We start from the raw sequence: 12,301 nt of genomic DNA, 5'->3' as shown, positions 1-12,301 counted from the left end.
GCCGGGCGAACCAAGTTTTCTCAGCCACACCCCACCCCAGAGAGCTTGGTGTATCCGGCTTCAACGTCCCATAGCACGTTCCCTTATGGTCCTTTGTTTAGGGAAACCAAGAGGCTGGACACACTTGGGAAGAAAATGTTTTCATCTACCAGTCTGGCATTGCTGTGGGTGAATACTGCATGCTTATTGGGCAGTTTCGCCCACACCCTTTGAGAGATGGTTGCACAAGTTCTGCCACAGGTGCCGGAAGAGGCCTGGGCTGTATTCTCCCAGGTAGTGAAGGATAGCAGAGATGCAGCAAAATTCACTATCTGGTGTGGCCTAGACACGACTTCCTCGGCGGGCATAGCGGTTTCGTCAATGATGGCCTTACGCCGCCATGCCTGGCTGAGAATATCTGGCTTCTCGGGTGATATCCAGGCTAATCTCAATGACATGCCCTATGACGCGACTTGTCTTTTTGGAGAGAAAGCGTTTGAAGGAATCTCGTGCTACCGCCAGATCCACAGGCTTCATTATTGCATCTCGTGGCCAGCCTAGCTTTCGCGGAAATGGAAGGGGAATGGTAGCCAGAATTAGTCTGCCACCCAGCCCCCAGCAGCTACAGCCTCCAAGCACTCCTAGTTTGGGTCTGTAAGGAGGTCCATATCTTTGGACAAATAAGTTTCACATCATTCAAGAAGGCTACTTTCTACCTTTTTTTTTTTTTTCTTTCTTTTCCGCCTCCTTTACTGGCAACTCCAGAACGGCTGGCGGAGGATCATCTAGTGTTACTCCGAGGGAAAGTTACAGCCCTCCTGGGCAAGGAAGCTATAGAAAGGGATCCAATTTCAGAAGTAGGCAGTGGTTGCTAACCAAGGGTTTTGGCCCATTTTAGACCTTCGGACCGTCCACCTCATTCTCAAAAAGAAATTAAAGATGCTCACGTTGGTTGAGGTCTAGTCTGCCCTAAACCAAGGAGACTGGCTGGTAGCGTTGGACTTGCAGGATGTGTATTTTCACATTGCTAACCTGCCTTCCCACAGATGTTATCTGCGGTTCAAGGTAGACCACGTTGATCGTGCTCCTTTTTGGCCTAATGAACGTCACTCTGGTGTTCATCAAGGCGATGGTGGTAGTTGCAGCTCATCTGCACATATCGGGGATGTCAGTCTTCCACCTATCTTTACAACTGGCTGTTCAAGGCGTCGTTGCTCCAGGCTGTCATCTTCCACCTTCAGATTATGGTGAACCTCCTGCATTTGCTGAGGTTCTCTCTAATGTGCAGAAGTCTCAACTGACTCCTTCCCAGACTCTACTTTTCATCGGAACTCTTCTGGACACAGTGCAGTTTCATGCTTATCCTCCCAAGCAGTGCGTCCAGGATCTTCAGACTATGATGCTAATGTTTCAGCCCCTATCTCTGATTTCGGTGAGAATGACATTGATACTGCTGGGACTCATGGCTTCCTGCATCCTGTTGGTAAATCCTTCCAGATGGCGTATGCAGGCTCTGTAGTGGGACCTGAAGTTCCAGTGGGCAAAACATCAGGGGAATCTCTTTGACATGGTTCAGATCTCTGAGGGAGCTACAAAAGATCTGCTGTAGTAGTTGACAACTGCGATTGGGTCAGAGGCAGACCCCCACGCCCTCCCCTCCCCCTTCCTTCCCTAACCAGATTTCACAGTAGTGACAGATGCTTCACTCCTGGTAAGGGGAAGCTTTCTGGAAGAGGTGGAGATCAGGGGACACTGGTCCCCTGCGGAGTCGGGCTCCACATAACTTGTTGGAGCTTCGGGCGATCTGGCTAGCATTGAAACCATTTCTTCCCTTTGTCAAGGAGAAGTTATTGCAGGTGTTCATGGACATCACCACCGCCATGTGGTACTGCAACAAGCAGGGAGGATGGGGATCAGAGGGGGGGGGGCATGTCCCCTTTGTCAAGAGGCCCTGCATCACTGGACAATACTGGAACGGCAGGGCATAATTGTGGTGGTTCAACACCTGGCAGGTTCCCTGAACGCCAGGATGGATGAACTCTGCTGTGAGGCCTAGCGGATCGCGAAGGGGGAATTCAGTCTGAGGTGGCACAACGTCTCTTGCAGCAGTGGGGAGAGCCTTAGTTGGATCTGTTCGCCTCCGTAGAGAACGTGTAATGTCAGCAGTATTGAGTGCTGTGGTTTCCAAAGAGGTTGTCGCTCTGCAATGCTTTTCGGCACGCCTGGAGCTCAGGCCTACTGTACACCTTTCTGCCCATACCACTTCTGCCCAGAGTTATGAAGAAGGTCAAGAACGACCGGGCCCAAGTCAACATGGCTCTGCTTTGGGTACTCATTGCTATCTTTCTACGCTCTCCTTTTTTCTTGAGGCTGCCAGACCAACTCTCAACGTTCAAGTGCCCTATTGTAAATGGGTTAGTTAAAGGGCCTGTACATATGTTTCCACCTACGACCTACGTCATACTGCAGTGGGACCTTAATCTGGTCCTCCCATTCCTCGTGTGCTCCCTTGAGCTGTTACATAATTGTCCACTCCAGCTGATTACCATCAAGACAGCCTTTCTAGTGGCCATAGCATCTGCCTGGAGGATGAGTGAATTGCAGACTTTGTCAAGCAAGCCTCCCTACTTTAACTTTTGTGGATATGGTGTTGCTTCGCACCCGTGCTTCATTCTTAACAATAGTGGGGACCCCTATTCATCTGGGTCAATGAATCACGCTGCCTACCTTTTTTTTCGCTCACCCCGCATCCCTCTGCAAGAGGAGCGTCTCCATCGCCTTGGAACAAAAAGAGCGTTGTCGTTCTACCTTGACTGTACAACAAAAGGGTTCCAGGTGGACGACCAACACTGGATTATATGGGAAGGAACAGCCCCCTGAGGGTTTACAAGCTTATTCAACCAGGGGGAAAATCTGCGACCGTGGCGTTGGCTCTTGGTGTCCCAGTCCTGGACATCTGCCAGGCAGCAACGTGGGCATCCCTCCACACGTTTGCCCCACACTACTGGACATTGAGGTCTGCAGGACTGGGCATTTCGCCCATTTGGTCATGCAGGACTTTTTAGTGTAGAAAATCTGTCTGCAGCATACCGACCAGATGGTATGACGTAGGTATTAAATTCAAAGGTAAGGAATCTGCGTCTAGAAGTCTCCATGAGATGAATAAGATACTTACCTTCGGTAACACATTACCTGGTAAAGACCATATATAGCTGCAGATTCCTTACAGACCAACCCATGCCTCCCCTCTCTGTGTACTCATTTGATAGGGCTAGGTTTGCTCCCCTTTTCAGGACCCTAGTTGTAATGCACACGTCAGTTGACTACATGGCCTGGGGAGACAACCGACCGCGCACATGGGTACTGCTCACGCAAAAGTTTCCGGATCCTGCCTGACCCCTGGGAAATTTAAAGGTAAGGAATCTCTAGCTAAATATTGTCTTTACCAGATATTAGAACATAGGAATGTTGAGTGCTCATTTGAAGACCATGGAGTGCTCCATGCTTCCAACGGCTGGTAGAAGCCCAGAGCATCAACATTCCACTGTTTGCGCACACCAACAGCTGTGAACAAAGGCCTCTAAGACCTCAAGGGGAATTCAAGCCCTTCCGACTCTGAGAGGCCTTTGCTTTACAAATTAGAACATTCTGCCCTCTAAGCCCTTAGCGGGCTCTACAGGCCATTAAAGGCCTGTTCCTTGTTAAAGGCCCTCTCCTTGGGCCCAGGCCATTAACATTGAAGCGGGCCTTTAACGGCTACGGCGGGCTATAAGACTAAAATGCATTACTGAAGGTAAGTATCTTGTATGTCAGTTAAAGAGGAGCAGCACAGTATCTCAGTGACAAATGGTGAGCTCATTTGCGCTTTATATAGTTGATGGGTATTTTACACACTGCAATTTCATTTTTGTTTTTCCTTCAGAAGGACAAAAACCCCTAGACGTACCCCGTTAAAGAAATCATCCAACAGCAACTTAAAGGATCCAGTGGGTGTAAGTATCCGACCTTATTTTGCATTGGTTCATCTAATTACTTATTGCTCACACAATCAGCCTAGACCAGCGATTACCATGCAAACCATACTTGCTCCTTACCCTAACCTCAACTAATCAGCCTATTTGAATATGCTTACTCAGTTTTATCACATTTTACAATACATGCTATCTTTTTGGATGATGCTTATGTTTCTTTCTGCTACAGGTGTTGGTTTTCATGATACTCCTAGTTTTGTGGTGCAACTGTCAGTACAGTGGGTGATTAGTGTCTTCAAAGAAAGAACCTGAACTTGCAATAACAATCCTCAAAACCTTTCTAATAATTTGTTGGCTTTTGCTATATTAGCAAAGTGATGCAGGATGGAGTGTGTATGGTGGAGTATGGGATGGTGGAGTATGGGATGTGAGCAGCGAGCACTACCTGCTAATAGCTGAGTTTGCCTTTCAGATAGTCATGGTCAAGGGTTTCGCTTGCAGGTCTGCATCAAATCTGTTCATTTCTGGTTGCTCATATTTGCTGTGAGACAGCCTTTAATCAAGGTGCCTCCTTTCACCTTAGGTATATTGCCGAGTGCGCCCTCTCAGCCCCCCTGACCAAGAGTGCTGCATTGAGGTGATCAATGAAACCACAGTACAGCTGCACCCACCAGACGGGACAAGAGTGAACCGCAATGGAGAGTACAAAGAGGTAAATCATGCATCATTCAGTTTTGTGGTTTAGTGTACAGCACTTGTTGATGCAGGAGCATGTGGGTCTGCTTGTTGTTGTTGTTTTTGAGAGCTGCTTATCCTAGGTGCCTTTTTTTTAAAGCTTGTTATGCAGAAAAGGTGCAGTGACTGTTTGTTTTTAGCAGTGAAAATTGGGTTTCTCTTGTGTTAGAACCCTGGTCCATATTTGGAGCCTGTGAATGCCCTGGATATGAACTGCACATGTCTTTGATAGTATCTAAAAACCCTGTCTTTACTTTGAAGTAATGTGGTAGTCTATTTGCTGTTTTCTAAACCTACAGCCTCTAACCCCTTATCTCTAGAACTCGCACCTCCCAAACAATGCTGCTGTACTATCCATTTAGAAGAGCACTTTAAACATTTTGCGATCATGGGGTTCTGTGAATGCAGATCCTTTAGTGTAAAAGTTAGTGGTGCTGTGTGTGAGGGCTACAGAAGGTTGTGACTGGCTCTCTGTCCTCTAAAAACTACATTTACGACTGTCTGGAGATATTGTTTCCTCCACATTGTTGTGGTCAAATCTGCATAATCCCCTTTTCTTCTCTTGCAGACACAGTACTCCTTCAAGCGAGTGTTTGGAGTTCAGGTGACCCAGAAGGAACTTTTTGATGTTGTTGCAAAACCCTTGGTGGAAGACCTTGTTCATGGAAAAAATGGTGAGATCATATAGCATTTTTACCAATTCGACCTGTTCCTGAAATTTAAACTTTTTTGTAGTGCAGTATTTCTAGAATGTAAAAACCCATTCATCACTTCCCTGAATAAGATGGCTTAAGTGTTTCCCAGTCAAATTTTGTATGACCTAAGTTCAGTCTTTCTCGATTACTGTAGCAGAGGACCTTGCAGATCAGACTTTTTCAAAACCCAGAGGGGCTGTAAGTGAGCCAGCACTTCCATTATCCCAGAGGACATTGAGTCCTATCTTGTTGTGACTGTATTTTGATTCAGTACTTTGGCCGCTGAGGCTAATACTAGTAAGCTTCCTTTTCACATTGGTATTCTGACCTCTGTGTTCATATTTCTGCCCTCTGATTTTGCATGTATAGTACAGTGCTGAATGTAAAGTACTTTTTTTTATGTAAATGCGCTTGACGGGCTTCATTTTATTGATTGGTATTATGTTTCTTTTTGTTTTAAGTTTCTGTTCCACAGAACTTCCCTGGGTATGCTTTGGCCTGCTTGATGTAGCTACCCTGAGGGTCAAGTGCTAACCGGGTGGATTAAGTGCTCAATTGTGGGCTTGGTAGTAAAGGGAAGGCCCAGTGTACCAGTAGTAAAAGGCACGTGTTATAATCTGAGCCCAGTAACCTCTGTGAGTTCCCATAGTGGTGTTCATTTTAAGCAGTGACATCTCTGGCATCATTTATGATGTCTTTTGAGAGCTGTCAGACAACATTATTTTATTGCAGCAATAGGAAAGTTGTTTGAAGTGAAGCCCTTTTGAAGGGCAGATCTAGCATTTAAAGGCAACAAGATCATCTGGATGGGGAGGGGTTGAGGTTAATATGATCCGATCACTTGTTATTAGAAGCATAATGTGCAGCCACGTGAACTATGGGAAGAGATAATTTGGGCAAGCGGATTAAAATGACCTAACCACTACAATTATGGTAAGAGTGGAAGTTGTATTGTTGCTCCGATGTCCTCTGTTTGAATCGTTGATTTCACTTTGCAAAGGAAGAGCAACTGTTTGAGAGCAGACTGAGATTCTCAACCTGAGGGGTCAGCGCCTCTAGCAAAAGAAAAACAACCTCCAGCGCTCTTGCAAAGGGGACTATTCTGACCATGTCAAAAGACTGGTAATTGTGTAGTCCCTGCCCTAAACTTGTTGCTCAGGCAAGGCAGAATATATGTCGAAAAATTGGGTCTTAATTGGGATTGGTTTTCGGCGGGATTAACCATCAAATTGTCTCAAAGCCATACAATCAAAAACTCATTTGCAAGGCACAGTCTTTATGGAAGCAGAGTATAATTTGCATATTGGTCCTGAGCAGTGTTTTGATTGCTCAAAGATCCCAGTTAGTTCTATGTTCATTTTAGAACATGAGAGAGAGAGGCTAGATACTTGGGCAAAAATGAGGTTCGAGCAGGACTGTGAAGATGTCATTTTTCGAATATATTTATTAATTACTGTGGAAGGATGGAAACTAGTCTGGAACAGTTGCCCTGCAGTCCATCCAGACAGATCTAGGAAAGGTAGAGTTCTTGAGGTCTACTTTTGAAAAGAATCACCAGACATTCCTTGAATGGAGCATCATTCAATTCCTCATAAGTTACCATTCCATGCACAATCCTAATTTGTTGGTGGTTGTAATTTGAAATTTGGAATAAAGTTCTGTTGTGCATTAATTTCTTAAGTTAAGACCCACAGTCCAGTCCACAGAGATGAGTAGTGTCTTTGCTTATCTGTGATGGCAAAACAATATAACATTCCAGCAGTGCAATAATAAAACTCTTTATATCTACCTTCATTTTATGTGGGGAGGGGGACCCAAATATATAAAGTGAACACTAATAAGTGGTTAATAAAATGTATTGTATTCAGGAACAAAACATTGAAAATAAAATACAAAAAAAAAAACCTCCAGAATTTTGACCTAGCCCTACCTGAATTCTTTATAAATTCTGGGATCCAGAAGGTCTCGGAACCCTAAAGGGTTACCTGGGTTCACCAACCAAGTAAGTTAATGGGCCTAATTAGATTATCTTAAACATGTAATTGTCCAGCACTGGTAGCTCCATTGGTACTAATGGTAACACCAAGGTGATATGATGGGATTCCTTTGAAATTGTAAAGGGGCAATTCGGCAGGAATCTTTGAGATAATGTGTAGGAGGCCTTGTACATGTGATACACTCATTCCTGTAGAGCTTGTGGGTTTGCATTTTTAAAATGGGGAAAATTAGGCTTTTCTTTACCACCCCCAAGAATCCTGCCCCCTTGCAGGAAATGTTCCATTGTTTCACCACAGGAATTGTACACTGTTCCAGCGCACCTTCCGCAACTAATTTCTTCATATCGGGATGCCAGCCCTCCATTTAATGGGTATCTAGCCCAAGCCGGCAGCTAATTCTAGACCTTGCCACCGGTCGGTGCTTCAAAATGAAGCAGGTACTTTTGTAAGCACACTCTCACTCACTGGACATAGTCAAATCTCGATTCAAGGCTTCTCCAACAGAAGAATTCACATGAAATGCCTGGAGATCCGGTACAGAGGTTGAGGTTGAAGTAGCTCAGTGCATAAATCCTGTTGATTAATCGGTTGGCATGCAGGGTATTTTAAACCAATCTCCTCTGTATTTGCTAGGTGGTGGATGCTCAACAAAGATGGGTAGTGTAAACAATTATGTTTTTATGTAGATATTTAATGTGTTGTATTAGGTGTGAAAGTACGATATGAGTAGTTATTTTTTGAGAATCCTGAAAGGTGTTCCTTGGGCAGTCTTAAAGGAGGTTAGACAGAGAACAAAAGAGCGTTTTAGTTCTAACAGTTTCAGCAGGGGTCCAAGTAAATGGAAGCAATTGAATCTAGATGCTGAATGTTGATGTTTGCATTTCACCAGAAGATTGTTGACTGGGGTGCAAATTAGAGTTCTGGACATACTGGCTTAGGATTCAAGGTAGCTAGTTCAGGATGGAGACACTTATGGCTTTGAAAACTAGGAACAATAGATTGTGAAGAAGTCTTAACAGACTGCCAACCAGCTTGGTAATGGTAATCTGAGGTAAGTGTGTTTTGGAAAGTTGTAAAGGAATATTGTGTCAAGCTAAGGACTTTATCTAGTGGGGCAAAAGAGTATTGGTACCAACCCACAAGAGGACAAAAAAGTTGCGTTTCCTAAGGACAAATGATATTTGTATCTTGGCTTTGGTAAATAATGTATAGACCAATTTTCTGAATAATCAGTAACTGAAATGTGGCAGAATATTTCCATTTTGAAGTGCATTGAATAAACTTGGAGTAAAACACACGTTTATTATCTGCAGCGATGTCTTTTACCCTGGAATTATTCATATTATGGTCTGCATCAAGGGTTTTTCTTTCAGGTTTGTAAAAATCTGCCCAGGCACAGGTTTCCAGAACATATATTACATTAAAGGGCATTTTTACAGTAAAACCATGATTTCTGACCTACCCATTTGTGAATGGTCCGAGAGCAGTACTCACTGGGAAACTGATCCTGCTTTCTTTTTCTGCTCCCAGGAATTCTTTTCACTTATGGTGTCACCGGCAGTGGAAAAACTCATACGATGACTGGCTCCCCTGGGGATGGAGGGCTGCTCCCTCGAAGTCTCGATATGATCTTCAACAGTATTGGACCCTTCCAAGCCAAGAGATTTGTACGAAAATAACTCAAATTTCGCAATTCTTTATTTCAAAAACTGATTTATTTATAACTTTCACTTTATTACTTCAAATACCTTTTTACAAAAGAAATCTCGTTTTATCCTTTTCCCTGTTCTTTTGGCTAGTTGTTTTCCCCCCTGTCGGGTTATTTCCTTCTTGCTCTTTCTGTGAATTACTTGTTAGCTGTATTTGTATTTTTACGGATTTTACGCCTTTTTTTTATCAACCTACAGTCCTCTCCTATTTTTATTTTACCTTCTTTCTTCCTGGTCTCCTGTAATGAAACACTTGAACCTGCTCACCCTGTCCTTTGGCATGAAAAATGCTCTATCACTGTAAATCTGTTTTTCCCAAAGTTTTTATTTTTACAATAATTTGTGCAACAAAACGTCACACTAATTAACATTAATGACAGATCAACCCGGCAAATGTGTACTAGTTGGTGAACAATATTTGGATGCATAGCAGTTGAAGTCTTGCTACAAAAAAGTATAACAAAAGAAAAACCCCAGAAAGAAACTCAAGTGATGTCCAGTATATTATGCTCTTCAGCTTTAGAAGCACCCATGTCTCAATCGAAGCTTACTAGGTAATTGTTCTCAACCTCTCGTATCTTTAAAGCATTGTGCTGGATCAACGAGGTCTTGAGCATTGAGCCTGTCCTTTACACAGCGCCAAATCTTTTACCCCTGAAGTAAAACGATGGGGCTGCGTAAGCAGGCATTATTTAGCAGGAATTTGTGCCAAACCAATGCAGTGCATATGCTGAACTGTTCGTGGGGTTTTTCTATCTATTTTTATCATTCCCATGAGAACCATCCTTGAGGTTTCTGGCCAACCGAATCCCACTAGTCCTTTCGTAGTCTACTAAAGCCCTAGTCCAAAATACAGCCAGACCTTTTGGTAAAAACCTGCATTAGGATTGCTAACCTCTGCTCAATAAGAAAGGTGCGCTATTGAAATGTATTCTAGATGACCTATGTGGCTTAATTCCTTTTGAGGAACCTATACTGAATAATTTTTAATCTACCTTTGATTGAAACAGATTTTAAATGCTGGCATATTGTAGCTCATTAATATTCAGAAATGTAAGTCCCATTACCGCTTGGCACGGAGCTTGATGAGCAAATTTGCCTGTTGTATTATATATATTGGCGACAAGACTACTTCCACCATTGCTTGTAAGCAAAATATGAATTAGTGGAAAGGCTCAGAACTTGCTCCAGGTTGTCCCTAGAGAACCATCTGCAAACATATCTTGACTAGTATTCGCCCATCTTGAGAGCCTAATCTCTGCAAACCCATGAACCTTGGGTTATACTATCCCACAATAAATTGTCCAAGAACATATGCAGCAGAAAGCATCAACAAACCAGTACGACAGATAATACAAGGGGGCCAGGGCTAAAAAAAAATCATAAACATTGCAGTAGACCTGCATGTCTAGTAACGTGAAACATCTACTCGACCTAACTGAAATGCACTTGACCTCTGAAAGCTGAGCAAATGTGACAAGTTAACAAGATTTAAAAACATCTTTATTGCTCATTCACTTTGTGAGCAATAAAGATGCCTTTAAATCTTGCTATCTTGTCTCATTTGCTCTGCTTTTAGAGACAGAGGTCAGGTGTCAGTTTGTCTTCCCACTCGCCAGAAAGTTCGAGTAGCACCTAAAAATAGCTTGTCCTTATTGAATCTGCCTCGCAAATGCGAGCGGGTGAGTGGATTATTCGAAGTCTGGGGACGAGCAGGAAATAAGAGTGTAGGTTCTGGCCGAGTCACTCCCTGTGCCGCTTCTGATCCCCGCTGCCTCCTGCAGGGTTCGAGCCCCCCTGAGCCTCACCAGGGCTCCACTTGTGGGTTGTTGTTTTCACTATTTCTTGCCTGTAATTTTGCCACTGTTTTCGACTGTTGTTCCTGCTGATGGAGCGGTAATTTCTTCTGGCAGTTTCTCAATGCAAAACCCTCATGCTACCTCTAATTTACCGCTCAAAAGGTGTTGGGCCCTTCACACCATGTATTACCTTCAGGAGATTTAAAATAATCATGAACAGTAAAAACTGCAATTATTATTCAAGCCAATAAAGAGAGTTGTTGAGTATTTAAAGGGTTTTATTTTCTAGTCAAAAGTTAACTTTTCTCTGACCCTTTATTCATTAGTAAAATATCAATCAGGTTACAGAATTTGGAGAACAGGAAAAATAGCATTAATAAAGAACACATTACAGTCTGCATATAAGCATAACATGTAGAGAAGAAAATGTGGCGCAAAATTTCAGTCACAATTCTTAAAGAGTTTCTAAGAAAAATAGTCTTGCAAAGCTAATCAATAATTAAATAGGTGGCAAAAATCTCCCATTAAGAGAAATAAATGCATAAGTCAAAAATCTTTTTAGACCTAATGAATTAGTCAAAGCATAAACTTAAAGTTTAGCATCTAAATCTGAAGAGCCTTTCTATCTGTTGCTGCTCTGTGCATCTCTCTGTGTCTAAAGAGCAAAACAGGAGGGAGACAGCCGGCCCTTCACCAGACCTCAAAGGAATGTGGCCTGCAGTGCCAAGATATGACGTGGAAGCAAGAAACCTCCCCCTGAATCTCCTCGGATGCACCTCCCCTTCAGCAATCTCCCGGGACGTTTCGCGTACCTAACCCATAGAAGCCAGCTGAGCTGCGAAAGCCAGCCCCCATCCACCCCCTTTTCTGAATCGTTTTGGCCACTATAGGAGTGGCAGGGTATGCTCAGACATGAGTCCCTTGCTCACTGCACCATCAGGATTCAAGCAAGCCGGGCCGAAGACGGCTGTAATGCCAGAAACCGGTCCCCGGAAGCTTGTTTCCTTTCCAGTAAAGAATTGGCTTGGTAGTTTGGTCTGCCCTGTTCCCATGATGCACTGGGCCAGGGACGGACTAATTTGCATGTAGCCAGGTTCTGAACTGGGATGGTGCAGTGAGCTAAAAAAAACGGTGATGGATCAAGCCCTGATCTTTTGACTGGGTATGAGTGTTCTGTTTAATTCAGATGCTCTGTCCATCACCACCCCCTTTTCTGAATCCCATCCAGAGAAGACATTATTTTATACTCTAATTATTGGCAGACTACACAAAGATGTAGCATCTTTCAGGAAAACCTGTACGTGATTGGTCAGTCATGTTGGCATGAGTTCTCACTCCCCTGACTCATTCTAAAAACCTGACTTCACCAGTTTTAACAAAAGAAGCATACATGAATAACTACATTTATAAACATTT

At 43.5% G+C, this 12,301-nt stretch overlaps 1 protein-coding gene across 7 annotated transcripts in view; it reads left to right on the top strand.

The window, feature by feature from the left end:
* KIF23 (kinesin family member 23) overlaps positions 1-12,301 on the top strand; it is a 258,929-nt gene that overhangs the window by 48,677 nt on the left and 197,951 nt on the right. For all 7 annotated transcript variants that reach the window (XM_078683000.1, XM_078682998.1, XM_078682996.1 and 4 more), the window contains exons 2-5: positions 3,902-3,971; positions 4,534-4,662; positions 5,254-5,359; positions 8,908-9,044. In XM_078683000.1, the coding sequence (XP_078539126.1) occupies positions 3,902-3,971; positions 4,534-4,662; positions 5,254-5,359; positions 8,908-9,044 (442 nt within the window). The remainder of the gene's footprint in view (positions 1-3,901; positions 3,972-4,533; positions 4,663-5,253; positions 5,360-8,907; positions 9,045-12,301) is intronic.

This window comes from Lissotriton helveticus, chromosome 3_1, assembly GCF_964261635.1.
Source record: "Lissotriton helveticus chromosome 3_1, aLisHel1.1, whole genome shotgun sequence".
NCBI lineage: Eukaryota > Metazoa > Chordata > Amphibia > Caudata > Salamandridae > Lissotriton > Lissotriton helveticus.
This window is presented reverse-complemented; position numbering and strand designations above follow the sequence as displayed.